This window comes from Apodemus sylvaticus, chromosome 3 (assembly GCF_947179515.1).
Source record: "Apodemus sylvaticus chromosome 3, mApoSyl1.1, whole genome shotgun sequence".
NCBI lineage: Eukaryota > Metazoa > Chordata > Mammalia > Rodentia > Muridae > Apodemus > Apodemus sylvaticus.
This window is the reverse complement of record NC_067474.1, coordinates 142,472,795-142,489,750: the sequence shown is the minus strand read 5'-3', so window position 1 is coordinate 142,489,750 and position 16,956 is coordinate 142,472,795. Positions and strand designations below refer to the sequence as shown.

At 52.6% G+C, this 16,956-nt stretch overlaps 1 protein-coding gene across 1 annotated transcript in view; it reads left to right on the top strand.

Moving 5' to 3' along the window:
* Positions 1 to 16,956, top strand: part of Znf362 (zinc finger protein 362) — a 32,302-nt gene that overhangs the window by 8,191 nt on the left and 7,155 nt on the right. Inside the window, exons 2-6 of the mRNA XM_052177428.1 lie at positions 2,525 to 2,650; positions 7,142 to 7,205; positions 7,338 to 7,584; positions 10,245 to 10,572; positions 11,295 to 11,519. Coding sequence (XP_052033388.1) covers positions 2,613 to 2,650; positions 7,142 to 7,205; positions 7,338 to 7,584; positions 10,245 to 10,572; positions 11,295 to 11,519 — 902 coding nt within the window. The 5' untranslated portion in view covers positions 2,525 to 2,612. The remainder of the gene's footprint in view (positions 1 to 2,524; positions 2,651 to 7,141; positions 7,206 to 7,337; positions 7,585 to 10,244; positions 10,573 to 11,294; positions 11,520 to 16,956) is intronic.

Sequence of the window (16,956 nt, the reverse complement as noted above, 5' to 3'; positions counted from 1 at the left end):
TATTAACTATACTTTCTAATGGGTGTGGTAGCCTGAGCGCCAGATCCCCCATAGTGTGGATCAGAGCCCCACATTCCCTGCTTGGCTTGGGGCAGTGCCCTAGGTCTTCTGTGTTCCTGGTCTCTCAGAGGTTCATGTGCACATTGAGCATGTCACAGCAGTGCCACTGTGGACAGTCACAGAAGAGAGTCATTTCAGAAACATCTCTATCACTTGTAAGTTTGGCCGTTCCAGGTTTTTGCTCCTGAGAACCCAGGAACACAAGCAGAGTCGTGCATGGGACCTCAGGTTGTTTTCTGTGGACAGCTGACCAAGACTGGGCTCACTAGGCCGTGGGGTCTGAACACCTTTCAAGCCCTTCACACATCATGGGTGGATCCTTTCTGCTTGTTCCAGTTCACAGTCCCACCGATGCGTCCCCACAGGAGTGTCGCCGTCGCTGCGCCCCCACCTGTATCGGTGTCTCATTTCCGTGGTTCTCTTTGCTCCTTTGGCAGGGGCAGCACGTTGACTTTCATGGCTAGTGAAGCAGAACCGTTGGCCGTGTTCACTAGCCGTGCTGTTCACGTCTTTAAGAACAGCACGCACATCAGCACGCACGCCGCCCTCTCCTCGTGCCAGCAGGGATGGGACCCCGCCGGCAGAGTGTACCACAGGGGCACTCGGAGGAGGGAGGGCACTTACCTCCGTCCAGACTGTAATGTAACATTTTTAGTTCCCTCCACCTAACCATGCAGGCACACTGTCATTCATTCATTCACTCATTCACTCATTCAAACACCAGGTCTCTAATTCTTTCTGATGGGGTGCCATGTCTAGGATGGCTAAGAAGAGACAGGTGTGGGAAGCGCCCTGATGATGGGCATGCAGGGCACAGGGCACCGAGCTCACGTGGGGTTAGCGGACCTCAGATGCAGGAAGATGAGCCTGTGCAGCAGGAGCCATGGGAAGAGCTGAACTTAGCCAGGGTGTGGCGGGGGGGGGGGGGTCCTTGAAGGAGAGAAAGCAAGAAAGGAAGTGAACGCTGTGGGGAGAGGAACTGGCAGCCTGGGTGGCCATTGGGCAGTGGGTCAAGCAGTGAGGCCAGAGGACAACCAATGACCAGCAAGAGCCGGTCACGTGACCCAAGTCATGCTCACCACGTCTGCAGTAGGGAGCCCTGAAAGCGGCTAGGTAGGGCGGGGTGCAGTGACTGTAGTAGACTTAGGGTAGGGCGGACATGGGGAGCCTGCAGGAGTGGGGCTCTTGCAATAGCTGAGGCTGGAGCTGAAGGACTGGGCCGCCGGAGTACCTGGTGAGGGGCAGGGGCCTACTTTGTGCCCCGACCTGGGAAGTTCTAATAAGAGTCAAAGAGCAGATTGTGTTGCCTCTTTCAGGAAGCCCTCCTGACATCCCCCCAGCTTAGACTTAGGGTTAGGCTGTGAGAGGCCGGATGTGCGTGGTTCCGGAGTGTCCCTGTCAGCTGAGCCCACTTTCCCATGAGCCTCTAGCTTAGCCCCTTAGGCTCCCAAGCACTTTCTTTCTTTCTTTTTTTAAATAATAAATGTATTGTTTTCATTTTAAAAGAAACGGAAAGCCATGACTGGGAATTTGGAAATCAGAGAAACAAAGACAAAACCCCTTGCAACTGAGGCTAGCCCCGCCCCCTGGGCTCTGCGCCCCTGTGGGCGTGGCTCCCTGAAGCCTCCTTATAATCAGGGGCCCTGCTGTCTAGGTCCGGCCCCTCCCACTTCACCATCCCTACCCACCCACCCTCACCCTCATTGGCTTTGTTTAAAAGCCTGTTCCCACATGGGACTGGGCAGATCTCAGTTTTAATGTCTGTGGTGTGGCTCTGGGGGGCGGGGCCTAAATTTGTTGAACTGAACTGACAACCCTCACTTCCTCCACCCTAGCAGAAGTGCCTCCCACTACCTACAACCCACCTGGGCTGTGTGTCCTCTGTGTCCTCTGGTCCAAGTCTGTGCTTTCCCCACGCGACAGTCTGGTACCTGGTGTGCCGTTCCCTCTGGAGTTTGCTAGACTGGCCTCAGAGGCTTCTGGGAAAAGGCGGCAGAGGGACCTGCTTTGGAATCTGTACTGAGCTAGCTCCATAGCCTCAGCCAGGTTGCCTAACCTATCTGGGCCTCAGTTTCTTCATCTGTACCATGGGTCTATTGTTGCAGTAACGGCTGTAAATACCCTGCCACAGTCCTCAGCCTTTGTAAGAGGCTGGCCCAGGTGAGGTGCCAGATATCAGCCTACCTGGGAAGAGCTTTTAGATTCTCCCAGCCACTGCGTAAGAGCCACACCAGAGTGCATGGGTCCCTTTAGGGCTGGGCCAGGGCTGGGTGGCACCCTCACTCCCTCACTCACTTGCTGTGTGACTTGCAAGTTGATTGGCGTCCATGAGCTGCTTCTGTCGAGTGCTCCTTCCACCAGGTCCCCGGGAAGAGTCAACCTGAATCTTAGTATGCTCAGCATTGGTGTTTAAATCAACGCTAGCTGCCATTTTATTCTTGTTATTGTTATTCCCATATACAAGGTGCCGTTGGGAACACAGAGGAAGTGACTGACTGGGGGTTCAGGGAAAGCTCCGTAGAAGAGGGAACACTTGAGCTGGGTCTTGAAGGATGAGTAGAAGTTCACCAAGTGGGAAAGGACCCTCTAGGTAAGGAGCCTGCAATCCCAGGCTGCGGGTCTGTTGAGGGGTTGTTCTTTGGGGATCAAGACATTGTGTCCATAAGAGTCCCGAGTGCCCCCACTGCTGTCCTGTGAAGGTGTCATGGGGGAGGTATGCTTGCCCTGTTAGTGTTGGTGGCTCTAGCTCCTGTCCCCATGGGTCCTTGCTTGTGGCCACAGGTCTGTGTCTGTCCCATGTCTGAGTTTGGTGCTGTCTGCATGTTGTGTTAACTGTTTGTCTCTGTCGATGTCCAGAGATCTGGGCCACACTGTGGGGACAGCTGTATACTTCCCTGGCCACAGGCTCTCCAGAGTAGCCAGGTCCCTTGAGTCACTCCCCTCGGGGCCTAGGCTCAGTTCTAGACTCATACCTCTAATCGGGAATTCCCCTGCCACCCCACCCTGGCCTCTCCAGAACCTGCTGTAACTGACAGGTCTGACAAGCCACACATTTCTCCCCATTTACCTGCTGCTGCAGACACCTGGACTCTAGGCCTCAGAACCCTGGGTCAGCCTCTGAGCCAGGCCCTGGCTGACTGCCCAGGCTCATCTGTTTGCCAGTCTCTCTGAGAGGCCGCACATTCCTAGCACCACACCTGTGCATTGCTTGCCCACATGCCTTGGCAGACACTGTCACCTCTACCCGAATGCCTGTCCCACCTTCTGGTTGAGTCCCACCCACTCTTTTGAGACTCGAGGCAGGCCTCGTGTTCCTCTGAGGCCTCCTTGGCTCACCTGCAGGCCAGGCCAACATCTAGGCAGCTTATTCCCTTACTTGGAAGCTGAGCAAGAGACTTGCCCAAGGTCACACATTCAGTGAGGTAGAATCAGGATGAGAACCAGAGCCTGCTGTTTCCAGTGGGAGGGGCGTGGTCAAGGCCAGACTGCTGGGGAGGCAGGAGTGCACTAGAGAGTGCCTGGAAATAGCCTCTCAACCCATCTCAGCTGGGACTGGTCTGAGGTGGGAGGGACACTGTGTGTCTGTGACTCGCTCAGAGGTGGGTCCCTGGGGGAGGGGTTGGTGAAAGGGCAGGGGCATCAGGGAGCTGAGCCTAACCTCTAGGTGGAGGCTCAGGTTAGTAGTTAAGAGCTCCTGGCTAGATAGGCCACTATTGCTGAGCTGCTACGGAATGGAGGTCCTGCCCGATTCTGAGGAGCCCAGTGTTGGAGGCCGGGTGGGAAACTGAAAGGCAAGAAAGCCCCAGATGCACAGGGACCCCTCATGGGCCCAGGTGGCTCTGAAGGGAGTGGTCCGGGCGCGTGTAGAAGGTCTCCCCCGTGGGAGCTCTTTTCTGAGTCCCTGATCGCTGCTCCCAGAGGCAGGTACATCCCACTAGCCCTTCTGCTGCTCCCTGGTCTGGCCCAGTCTGTGAAACAGCTCCAGGAGATAAGGTCAATCGTCCGCAGCTAAACCCTCCTCACCTCTTGGAGCAAGACAAACACATAGCAGTTGTAGATGGATTGCAAGGGTCAGGGTGTGCGTCTCCCTGCTCCCAGTCTGCCCAGTGCTGAAGGCCCCGGCTGACGGCCAGTGTGTCTCTGCCCAGCCAGCATGGATGCTCAGCCTCACAGGCATGGCTCCTGCTTCTCCCCTACCCCAACTTGGTGTCCCCTCTGCCACGTCGTTTCCTTGGTCCATCCAGCCTGCTCTCTGTTGCCTTCTTCCCATCCTGTCTCATCCTGGCATCAAGGCCCTAAGGCTGACCTTAGTCAGTGTCCCGTGCCAAGGTAGTACTGGGAAGGTGCGCATCTTCCACATCGCTGTCCCTTCCTCCTCCTCTGTCTGTCCCGAGTGAGGACCTGTCCTTGCCTCTCTCCTCATAACATCCCTCCTCAGAGCAGGTCTCACCCACATGCCAGATTGCCAATGAATTCCAGGCAGTGGCCTCGTCCTGCCCCTGCATCTGGCACACAGTAGGTGGATGCCAGGGCCTAGGTCACTGACAGACTCCTAGCTGGAGAAGGGCAGAGAAAGGCCAGGGGGGGCGGGGCTGTGTGACGCTCTGTCCAAGCCTCCTCTTACGTGCTTGGCCGTGTGGCTAAGGCAGGGGCTATCCCTGGCTACTCAGAGGTAAATGATAAATGGTAGCGTATATTTTGTTCCAGCACTGGGACCCTGGGCAAGCCCTCGGCTCCCTAGAGGAGTGGAGGGGTGCAGAATAACTTCCCCAGAACTGTCTGGAAGCAGCCTGGTGCCATGGGCAGAGCAGGGCAGCTTGTCTTGCCCCATCTTACTGATGCAGACAACAGTTTAGGCATCCAAGGCTGCTGGTCCCGGTCCTTGCAGCCTGGAGCAGGTGTCCTTTCTACTGACTGATGGGTTCCTCCATGAGATGGTCCCTGCTCATCATCCTCATGGGCTTCTGAAGAGCTCACAGAGGGCACTCTGTAAACTGAGTAGCTAGAAAGCAGGAGGGCTTGCCTGTCAGAGAATTTGGAATCCCATTCACTGTTCATTCGTTCTCGAAACTCACACTGATGGACTCTGGTCCAGGAGGCCGGGGATATCAGGATGAACAGGACAGGTGGACCCATTCCCAAGCTACTGTAGGTTAGCTCCTCAGCCTCCCCTCCCCTGTCTCTACCTTATGTCCATTCATGGGGTTACAACCAGGCCACCCTGAGGCAGGACACACCCACAAGCCTACAGCCAGAAGGTTCTGTCCTCTCCCTGAACAGTTCAGGGGCTAATGCACTGGTCTTGGGGTCAGGCTGAGGGTAGTGGAGTCTCAGTAGTAGTATACTCACTGCTGTGTGATCTTGAGCCAGTCACTCTGCCTCTCTGATCTTTGTTTCCTCACTTTTAAAAGTGGGCATAGTGAGATGCTGTTCTAGATGTCTGGGTGCCTGGTACAAGGTGGGCACTCGTAACCCACAGCCTCTTCACCTAGTCTTGCTTAGAGGTTTTTTTTTTTTTTTTTTTTTTCTGGGAGAGAAATCCCAAAGGCCTGGGGTAGTCAGGGAGACAAGAGCTGGGCGCCTGGGGCAGTCAGGGAAATGGGCAGACTGAATGTGCTTTTTGTCTGTAAGAGGCCAGCATGGGGTTTGACAGGCAGAGGGAAGGGTCTCCTATGCCTGTGGAGCCAGAAGGCTGACAGGATGGGAATAGTCGTGGTTACCCCTAGTCCCCAGCTCTCTGCTCCAATCTAGGGTCTGAGACCAGGCTCTGCCCAGGAGTGAGGGGTGGGTAGGACTTTGAGACTTAGAGCAGCTGCTGGCCTCCTTCCTACTGAGGACTGGAAATCCTAAGCAAATGGCCGGGGGAAGCAGCTTGAGTAATCTGACTGACTTCCAGGCTTGACCTAGCACCCTAGAACCCCAGCCTCTCCACCTCTAGGAGGGAGGGAGGGACGCCTTCTGTGCCCCCTAATCAACCAAAGATCACAAAAGGAGATCCATATAAAAGCTCTTTCTGAAAATCACTCAGAGTAGATGGAATCTGAGTGGCGGCTGTCCTCGGACTCTGCCAAGGTTCCAGGAGGGACTTCCCGGGCTCTTTGGAGCAAGTCAGGTGGCAGGCATTCATTCCTTTGTGGTCTAAAGCTGCAATGCTAGGTGGGGTCTTCAGTCAGAAGTGATTTCTGAAAGATGACTCCGTCCACATGGATAGGAAGCAGGGAGTAAGGGAACACCCGTGTCCACCCAGTCTCTGCAAATCGCTTCTTGACTGACTGGAACCACAGAAAACTCAGCCTCTCCACCCCACCCTAGTCCCCAACCCCCTGCCCTGGAGGAAGGACGGGGCTAGTCTTGAGGGCCTGGCCTTTGTATCACCCGGGTTGAAAAGGCCCTCCAGGCCACAGGCTGCCAAACTTGCCAGCGGTGGGGACCGCCGGGTGCCCCTGTCACATTATGTTGACCCCCTGGTCTCCCCAGCCTCCTCCCTTAAGCACAGCACCCTGACGCCCCATCTTTTCAGATCAGCCGTTACACCTGTCCATGCCCAGACTTTCCAGAGTGTAATTCTTGAGACAAGGGAAGTGCTTATTTGGGGCTGTGTAAATTGTTCTACTGCCTCCCTTCGGAGGAGAGGCTGTATCTTCGCCCCACCTCATGTCTTCCGGTGAGGGTGTCTTCCGAAAGGGAGAAGGCAGAAGGATCCAGAATGGGTAGTCAGTTGCTTCTGCCCCGTGGCTATTAACAAAGGTGTCCCCTGGGCTCTCCGGGTTGTCTCTGGGTGGGGAAGGGGTCTATGTAGGATGCAGCTGGGTTGGCTCTGAGACCCAGGGGATGGAAACTGTCCTGGCAGCATGCCCCCTTCCCCAACCTCCCCCACCCCCACCCCCGTACTGGGAGCAGTCCGGTTTGAATGTGACCTCTGCCCCTTGAGGTCCAAGCAGGGAGACACTGAATTCCTGACTTTTCAGCCTGGGAATGTGGGTCTCTGGGCTTGGTGGGAGGTCCACTTGCCTGAGGAATTTGGGTCTCAAGGGGTAAAGATCTCACAACTGATAGTAACAGGTTCTCTCCCTTCCTGCAGGATGGCCGAGCCTCGATTTAACAACCCGTACTTCTGGCCCCCTCCTCCCACCATGCCCAGCCAGGTAAGACTGGCCGCGGCCAGCCCCTGCTGCCTTCCGAATTGGAACTATGCTTTGCTGGGGCTTGGGCTTGCAAGGGAGAGGGCCCTGGGGTGCGGCCCACCCATTCCAACCTGGCTCCTCGCCCTTCTGCAGCTGGACAACCTGGTCCTGATTAACAAGATCAAAGAGCAGCTGATGGCCGAGAAGATCCGGCCGCCTCACCTGCCACCCACCTCAGCCTCATCACAGCAGCCACTGCTAGTGCCCCCCGCGCCCGCCGAGAGCAGCCAGGCGGTCATGTCGCTGCCCAAGCTGCAGCAGGTGCCGGGGCTGCACCCGCAGTCCGTGCCGCAGCCCGACGTGGCGCTGCACGCGAGGCCGGCCACCAGCACAGTCACAGGTAACCTGAGTGGGCGGGGCTGGAGGCGGTAGGGAGAGTGGGCGGGGCTTGGGAGTGGGCGGGGCTAGCAAGGTCTGTTAAGAATGTTGGGGCAGGATCTAGTCCAGGTAGGACTTGACTGTTTGAGAACAGGGTGGGCAGCGCTTGGGGTTGTACGGGAAGCTTGGCAGAGAGGACAGTGGTGCTAGCCACAGCCCCCAGGCTTCTTCCTCAGACCTTGAATTGTGAGAATCATTTCTGTCACCTGTATGCTCACTAGGAAAATATATCTAGAGGACTCAGAACCTCCAGAAATTTGAACAGATGTAGGAGACAAGAGACTGCTTCTGTGAAGAAGAAAAAGGAAAGACTCAGGCAGATGAGAAAAGCAAGGAAGAAGGCACTGTGTCCCATCCTACAGCTGGCCGTGCTCCTCAGTGCCAGCCTCTGCCACCAGCCAAGTGCCTTTCTCCCCCTTCTTAGAGATGCCCGAAAATTGTGGGCCTTGGGAGTCTTCCCAGGCCCCAGCTGTACTCTGCACATCTCCCGTTATTATGATTTTATTAAATTTATTTTTTCATTGTAAAAGTAATATTAAAAAAGCAATATACGCATATTAAAGGAAATTTGGGAAAAGGAAGAACTAAGAAAAATATTTTTCATAATCCTGAGTGTCTAACCCATAAACTTTTTCCCTTAACCCAGAATCTTAGAGACTCTTTCAGTGCATTTTTCCTTTTCCATATCTTTTGTTTATTCTTTAATATGCCTGTGTTTGCTGTGTTTGTTGCAGGGCTATCCATGGCTTAACTTTTCTTTTTCTTCATCCCCTCTGCAACCCCCATTTGACATTCTCTCCCAGACATCGTTATTGCACATCTATTATAAAAGTAACAACGTAATCATTATTGAAAATTTAGAAATTTCAGAGAACCTAAAAGGAGAAAAAAAAATTAGCCTTGCTTGCTTTTGTTAGTAGTCTTCTGTGTTTTCTCTATGATTTATTTCATTTTATCCTCTGATCGCAGATGTTAAGAAAGATAAGTGAATTCACCAAGTAAAAGATGCAAATGATTTTGAAATAGACAAAGAAAATATGGTAGTAGCCCCCACTACCAAACCTCTCCCCTCCCTCAGCAAAGAGCTTTGTAAGCCGGCTGGAGTGTCGGGTCTAGCTCCACATGGCTCACTCACGGCAGGCACGTCGTGCGTGTAGTTAGGGTGTGCTCTAGGGGTAGGTGGGCCCACGTAGGCTTACACGGCTTGGCGTTCCCCTGTGTTCCTTGAGCTCCAACTCACCTGTCTTGGCAGCTGCACAGGCCCTGCAGCCACGTCCACACCACATGCTGCAGACAGCGCTCTGTGTCGTGTGGGAATCACACTTGGTGTGGAAAGCCCCGCGTGGAGACTCAGTGCTCAAGGATGGTCGTTGCTTTGTGGTGATTTCTAGAAGTAGAATCGATTGCCTGGCTGAAAGTAATGAGCATTTAGGTATTTAATAGTTATTGTCAAACTGTCCCCAGTAAAATCCGGAAGTGCACATTCCTGCTGCCAGCACGAGGCACAAACCAGGCTCACAGCCACTCCAGATCTTACCTTGTTTGCTTAATGCACAGATTTTGTCCTTGCTAAAAATAGAGAGGGATATAAATAAGTAGAGCCAGATGATAAATACTAGGATCATACTTTATCTACTATAAGAGCATTTATCTATAAATGCTATTATAAATGTTTGTAGCCCCTCCCTTCCTCCCTGATGGGCCTCACTGTGTAGTCTCGGCAGATCTGGGACTGGCCTTCCTCTACCCTGGCTCCCAAGAGTGAGCATTATAGGCAGCGATTCCTCCACTCCTACCTTCATTTCTAAAAGAATAACTTTTGGCTGAGCACAGTGACTCATGTGGGAGGCAGAGGGAAGAGGTTGAGGACTTATATAGGCCAGGCCAGCCTGGGCTACAAAGGCCCCTGTGTCAAAATAAGATAAAAGAAGTGAATAAAAACGGAAATTACAGAATTTAGGAGGGTTTTCTTCTTTCTTTTTTAAACTTCATTGTAATAGAACCAGAAAATGGTTAAACCATTACTTTTTAAACATCCCTGCCTCCCTGCACGTTGCCTGTCATTTGCCCATCCCCCACTTCCCCACCCTTCACCCCCATCCCCCACCCCCACCACACGCATGCACTCTGCCCATTCATTTTTCCTGGGCTTACACACACAGCCTTTTGAAACAAAGATAATGGGAAGTTCGGAAGAAAAGAGTGACCACTGTTTGCTCAACCCTTCTCCAATTTGCATAATTCAGTTGTCTCTGAAGTCTTGCTATTATAAATAACACGGTGGCGAGCATCTGCGTGCCTGGGACTTTTTCTGTGGGTGGACTTATTCCCAAAGTGTCTCTCGGTTTCTGCAGTGCTGGATACACACCCGGAGGCCTCGTGCTCATCCCCACTTTACAAGTGAGCAGCACCCTCCGCCCCTACGCTGTTTAATATAACGTGACCCAGGCTGTAACTTGTCTAAGGCATCTGACCTGTGCGAGCTGTCATTTAGTTACCTCTGAGTAATAATTTAGGATTGGGAATAGCTGAGGAAGGGAAGAGGACCTGTCAGTCACAGAGCCGGGTGACCTGTGGCTGAGTTGTCCTTAACCCCTGTCCTCGCGGTGTGTATCTTCCTAGGTCTGGGGCTTTCCTCCCGGACCCCTGCTGTGAGTACATCCGAGTCAACCCCAGGCACCGGCACAGGCACCAGTACCCCATCCACACCCACCACCACCAGCCAGAGCCGCCTCATCGCCTCGTCCCCCACCCTCATCTCAGGGATCACCAGCCCCCCCCTCCTGGACTCCATCAAGACAATCCAGGGCCACGGCCTGCTTGGCCCCCCCAAGTCTGAACGCGGCCGCAAAAAGATCAAGGCAGAGAATCCAGGGGGCCCCCCTGTTCTTGTTGTCCCCTACCCCATCCTGGCCTCCGGTGAGACCGCCAAGGAGGGCAAGACATACAGGTGGGTGTCTCGTCATAACGGGGTCTGGGTGAGGTCATGGTGGAGGTGTGTGTGCCTGCAGTTGTAAGTGTGACCCGGGGTAAGAGTGAAGAGGCTAAGATCCAAAGAGCAGACCCACACCAATGTGTTAGGGAGAAGGAGGGGAGAGGAGAAGAATTTAGCCCCAACAGAGGTGGCCCCAGGGCAGGCAGCACCCTGGGGTGCTAAGAGTCCTGTCCTGCTTAGACCGTGAGGGTCGCCTGAGCCACGTTAAGACACCTGAGGCACTTTCACAAAATGCTACTGCCAGATCTGGACCTCCACGAGGTCTGAGTGAGTTGGGTGGAGGCGGGGGAGGTAGGTACCTGTACTTGTCCAAAGGTCCCAGAAGATTCTAACACACAGCCAGGTCACAATGACAGCCTGTGAGAACCTCCTCCCCAAGGGCCACGGGTGTGGCCACGGGCAAGACCCTGCCTGTTTCCCTGTGGCTGTATGTATGTCCCCCAGACAGCTGTTCCCAGATGTCAGAGCTCCCTCCAGACTAGAAGGTGTCTGCGCTGGACCGTGCCCGTCTCTCAAGCGGGCCTGTGTCCTCCGGACTCCACAAGGAGAATCTTCCCATGCAGAGAAGGTCTCCCTGGAGACCTGGCCTTTGAGAGAGGAGGTCTCTGGAGACATCCTGGAGACATCCTCCTGTGGGTGGGGACCTTCCCAGGCGTGAAGCTGCCTCTTGCCCGCAGGTGTAAGGTGTGCCCGCTCACCTTTTTCACCAAGTCTGAGATGCAGATCCACTCCAAGTCGCACACCGAGGCCAAGCCCCACAAGTGCCCGCACTGCTCTAAGTCCTTCGCCAACGCGTCCTACCTGGCCCAGCACCTGCGCATCCACCTGGGCGTCAAGCCCTACCACTGCTCCTACTGTGACAAGTCCTTCCGGCAACTCTCCCACCTCCAGCAGCACACCAGGTGGGTGCCTCTCTCCCTTCCCCCGCTGTGGCCCCTGGGGCTCAGCACCTCAGTAATCGGACAAAGAGGGGCGGGGATTCTCACATGTCTGTTGGTCCCAGGGTCAGAGCTCACTGAGGAACCTTTCGGGCCAGGCTGAAGCCCATCCCTGAGGGCGCCATGCTGGCTGAAGCCCTCCAGCTTCTCTGAGCTCTGCCCTCACCGCTGTACGGCCCTTTGCACTTAACAGTGTACTTTACTTGACACGCCCTGGCACCTCTTCTGCACCTCTTGGTCCCATTTCTCCCGTCATAGGTGGAGTGTGGCTTCTGTGTGCCCACATGTCCTGAACATCCAAGGACCACTTGTGTCCTTTGAATCAGGAGTAGGCTGTCTCATACTTGCCTGTGTGTTTTTCTACCTCCCTCAGTATTTTGGGAGCCGTGGAAAGCAAGGGCTTAGTGTCCTGTGTTTCTCTATCTATCCCCCGTGGGTGGCAACACGCGTGAGTATTGAGGCGTTCGTGAAGTATTTGTGGAATAGATAGACCCAGTTTGGACATCGAACACGATTCATCCGTTTAACAGACATTACACAGCCCCTAGGCTGTGCCAAACAGAATTCTAGGAACAAGCCAGACAGAAATTTCTTCCTGGTGGTGTGCTGGCCCCAGCTGAGTGTGAAAGGAGACTTAAGGAAATGGCAGCGTGTGTCAGGGTGAGCAGAGAGGCGCTGGAAAGATTGGCTCCCTACCTCCAATGAGCAGAGCTTCAGACAAAGGTTCGGAAGATCGTGGTCGGTGTGCTCCGTGCGTCCCGTGTGTGTGTGTGTGTGTGTGTGTGTGTGTGTGTGTGTGTGTGTGTGTAGAAGTCCAGCTTGCTCATGTGACAGTCGTGTCTGAAAGCAGCCTGTGCGTTTACCAGTGCTAACAGGGAAAGGACTGTTTGACTGCAGGGTCTGTAACTACCGACAGCTAAGGTTTCCCCTCCTGGAATGGACTAAAGCTATATGCGAAAGCATATTTTATTGTGAGTTATTTTAAAAATTGCTTGGCCTGTGGTGTTAGGAATCAAGCCTATGGCCTTGTGTGTGCTAAACAAGAGTTCTGCCCCAGCCTGGTAAGTTCTCATTGTGATTTTTTTTGTACCATGGATTAAACCTAGAGCCTTGTGTTTGCCAAGCAAGTCTGGCTACTGCGGAACTACATCCCAGACTTTTTAAATTTTCTTTCTTTTCTTTTTTTTTCTTTTGAAACAAGGACTTGGTCTATGATGGTGATGAATCTTCCCTCACCTCCCCGGCAGCCAGTTTTATAGTGTGTGCCTGGTGACAGTCCGCCTGGTGACAGTGTGGCTACTTGCTCTCTACCGCGGTGGCTTTTGCGGCCTTTATCCCAGGGTACCAATGGTTTGCCTTGTCCATTGCTCTGCTGTGGGGAATGGTGTAGAGGCTCAATAGTGAGAATGCATCAACAGCATGGCCCAGGGAACGCTGTCTGCCCCATTTCCCAGCTCTGTGCCTCCCCAGTCACAGGTCTGACGGTGGACATGTGTTTTAGCAATTTTCTGATGTTGTCATGCCTCAATTTTTTAAACTTGGCTGGTCTGATGTGCACAGGTGTGTGAGACGTGGTATCAACGACTGAGCAGAGAGCTGCCGGCAGCATGGTTTGGAGAATGACAGCATTTGGTTCACAATGCTGTCAGGAGACTCTGCCAAGTCCTTGGGCCAGAATTTTCATTGTTGTATATATGTGAAGTTTTAAAATATTATTAGGGATCAGTGAACTAAGAGCTAACCTCTGCCAGGTCGTAGGATAACAGGGATACCCCCCTATTGGAGACCAAGGCTCCCATGCCAAGGCTCTTGGGCTGTTTTCTTGTCCTGTTTTATTTGTCTTTAGAAAGGGGCGATAAGGCACAAGTAGCAGAGGTAGGAGCATCAGGATTTCAAGGCTAGCTTTACTTACATAGTAAGTTCAAGGCCAGCCTGGGCTACATGAGATCCTGTTTCAAAGACAGAACAAAACCAATCAACAATTTTCTTTTTACATAAGGCTTTGCCTCCACAGGCTGTGGAACATGCCCAGCCACTTACCGTGGTGGTCCCACTCTCACAGGAGGCTCTGTCCTATCAGGCCTGTCATGCCTAATTAAATGAGATTTGTCTTTAAATGTGACATTTCTGGCATGGTCACGGTTACAAATTTGATTTAGACAGTTGTACCCTGATAGAAAGGAGCGCTGATTCCTTTGGATTCTTCTCACAGAGCTAATGATGGTGGTGGTGGGGCAGAGGTTCACCCAGGCAGAGAGAGGGTCTCAGTGGAGCACCACACTTATCCTGTGTGGTTTTGTAGAGGAGGCCAGTGGCGTGCATTGTTTCTGAGAGGGGTGTGATTTTACTGTATATCAGGGGAAGTTTCTGTAGCCCCTCTCCTCCGTGCATCTGGAGGGTTAAATGAAGCAGGTTATCTGTTTGGAGACTGTTTCGTTCTATTTCGTTAAATATAGCTTCCTAAATGAAGGGTCGGAGACAGACCAAGCAGAGGGTGGTTCTCTCAGACTCTTAAAACAATGAAATATTAACCACAATGAAATGAGCTTCCTTCTCCGTGGTGATTCTCCCTTGTCCTCTGACCCCATGGCTGTCAGTCCGCGGGGTTGTGCTGTTCTTGTCGAGAGCAAAGGCTCAGGCAGGCAGCCTCAGTTCTCAGGCTGATATCGCATTTGAAGCCCAGGATCCCAGATCTGTCCCAGGCCTCCCTCGGGCTCCATTCTCTGGATTTTCATCAGGAAGACTCTGGAAGTTTCTGACCTGCTACTCAAGGAAGAAGCCCCTGTGAAGGGGCTCAGACACTTTTTGATAGGACTGCATGATACTACCCAGTCAGCAAGATCAGACGTATTGTCCTGTTTAAGGCCCCTCCTGTGCTGCAAACGTGATGTGCACAGTAAGCTTAGCTCGCCTTCAGAGGCCTTCAGTTTATCCCATTTAGCTAATTGAGAAAGGTATTTTATATCTAGAAAGAATTTTTGTGTGTCTGTGGCTCAGGGGATCAAACCCAAGGCCTTGGGCAAACATCTACCACTAAACTGCATGTGTGCATGCGTGGGTGGCTAGATGAGTGTGTGCATGGTGTATGTATCTGGTGTATACATACATGAGCATGCGTGCAGAGGCCAGGGGAAGAGATCTGGTCGTCTCCTGTCATTGGCAGCCTCACTCCTTGAAACAAGGTCTCTGGCTGAGCTTGGGGTCAGGCTGGCATCCAGCCAGGCCCGGCATTCCTCCAGTCTCTGCCCCCACCTCCCGCACTGGGCTTATGAGTGTGTGTGTTTAGCCATCCCCAACTTTCATGTGGGTGCTGGGGATTCAAACTAAGGTTCTCAAGCATGATCAGCAAACACTCTGATCCCCTGGGCTGTCTCCCCAACCCTGGGGATGCATAACAGTCTGGATTTGTTTACTTGAAACAGGGTCTCACTCTGTCCCTTTGGCTAGTCGGGAACTGGCTCTGTAGAGCAGGCCGCTCTCAGACTCACAGAGATGCCCCCTGCTTCTGTCCTCTGGGTGCCAGGATTAAAGGAATGTGCACCTACGCCCAGCTAAGATAAGTTTTGTTGATATTTTCTGGGACGACCTCTGTCCATTAGCATCTTTGGTCTGTCTTTAAAAGTATATGTTGTGGACGAGAGAGATGGCTCAGTGGGTAAGGGCACTTGCAGCCAAACCTGATGACCCAAGTTATTCCAGTTATAATAGATCTGGAATTCCCGTGGCAGAAGGAGAGAACTGACTCCTGCAACTTGTCTTCTGATCTCTGCACATGCACTATGATGTTAGGGCATGTGAGCATGCGTGCCTATGCACACACAGACACAAAATAAATGCGTAAATGCATAAATGCAATAAACGGTTTTGGAAGAACAAGCCATGTATGATGTGCTTATAATCCCAGTACTTGGGAGCCAGAGGCCAGAGAGTCAGAGGTTCAAGGTCATCCTCAGCTGTATAGCAAGTTTGAGGTCTGGGTTATACAAGACCCTGACTCCAAACAACAGGCAGATGGGTAGGTCAGTGTGCAGTAGATACTTATGTGTGTGACGTGACTCTCTGGGCTCGTCGTTTGGGGATTTGCTCCTTTCTGGGGCCGCACACTTCACAGGGCATTTTTAATTTTATGTCCAACAAACTGAAAACAGGGAGGGGACCAGACATCCCCTCCCTCTGAGAATCCTTCCTCCCAGTTGTTGGTATTGTCCAGTGACCATCTGGAAACTCTGTTTGTATGTAGATGGAACTGGAAACGTTTATTATTCTGAACCAAAGGTCTGGACCAGAGAACGGCCATTGAGCTCAAAGTCAGCGTGAGGTAAAAATAGACACAGTGGGGCTCAGTGGCTAAGAGCTCAGGCAGCTCTTCAGGAAGACTTAAGTGTGATCCTCACCACAGGCCACAGCCAACCGTAACTCCAGCTCTGGGAGGATCCAGTTCATCTGGTCTCCATGGGCACCTGCTCTTGCATACCCGTCTTCCCACATTGACATACAGACATAGAGACACACAGACACAGAGACACACACAGACACGGAGATACACAGATACAGACACCCACAGACACAGAGATACACAGACACAGATACACACACAGACACACACATATACATACTTAATATACAAGAAAATGGACACAGTAGCAGCAGCAGCAATGATTAGGAATCTGTTGTTGTTCATGAGTAGACTGTCTGAACACGTGTGAATGGATATGAGAACCTCACACGTTTTCCCAGTTCCTAGGAGGCTGGTTAGGAGGAGCTATTCCGTTCTCTTGAAGGGGACTGTTTTGCCAGAATGTTCCCAGACCTGGGGGATCGCTTCTGTTTCTGGGGTTTGTGTTTGTTTGTTTATTTTCTTTTGTTTTTGTCTCTCTTTCCTAATTTGTGTGATTCAACTTTGTAATAGGTAGGAAACAAAATAACATAATGGAGTCTGTCAACATTCAGAAGGTAATTGTGAGTTACAGGGCACTGGCTACAATTAAGCTACCATGCCCTCACCCAGTAGCAAAGAGGAGTTTACCATGCCCCCAAGGCCCAGGGCCCCAGCTTCCTCTGCATCAAGGAATCGTCCTGTTCTGTTCTACAGAGACTGTGTCCTGTCTTCCTGCCCTCTGAGAACTCACATACATCTTCCCAGTGTTACTGTCACGAAGGGGATGCAGGGTGACTCCAAAGCAGAAGCTGTGCTGGGCACTCAGGAGGATACAGCATTAGCAGGAGGTGTGCAGGCTGGCCCGGGGCTGGCCCCCAGACCGCACCTGGGGTGCTCCTATTTAGTGGCTCCCAGAACTTGTGTTTGAAAGGAAGGCACATGTAAAGAGTGGGTGACCCCCAAACTGTGACCACAGGTCCAGATGTCGGAAAGAGTGTCTCACCTAGGTGCATACCTCAAGCA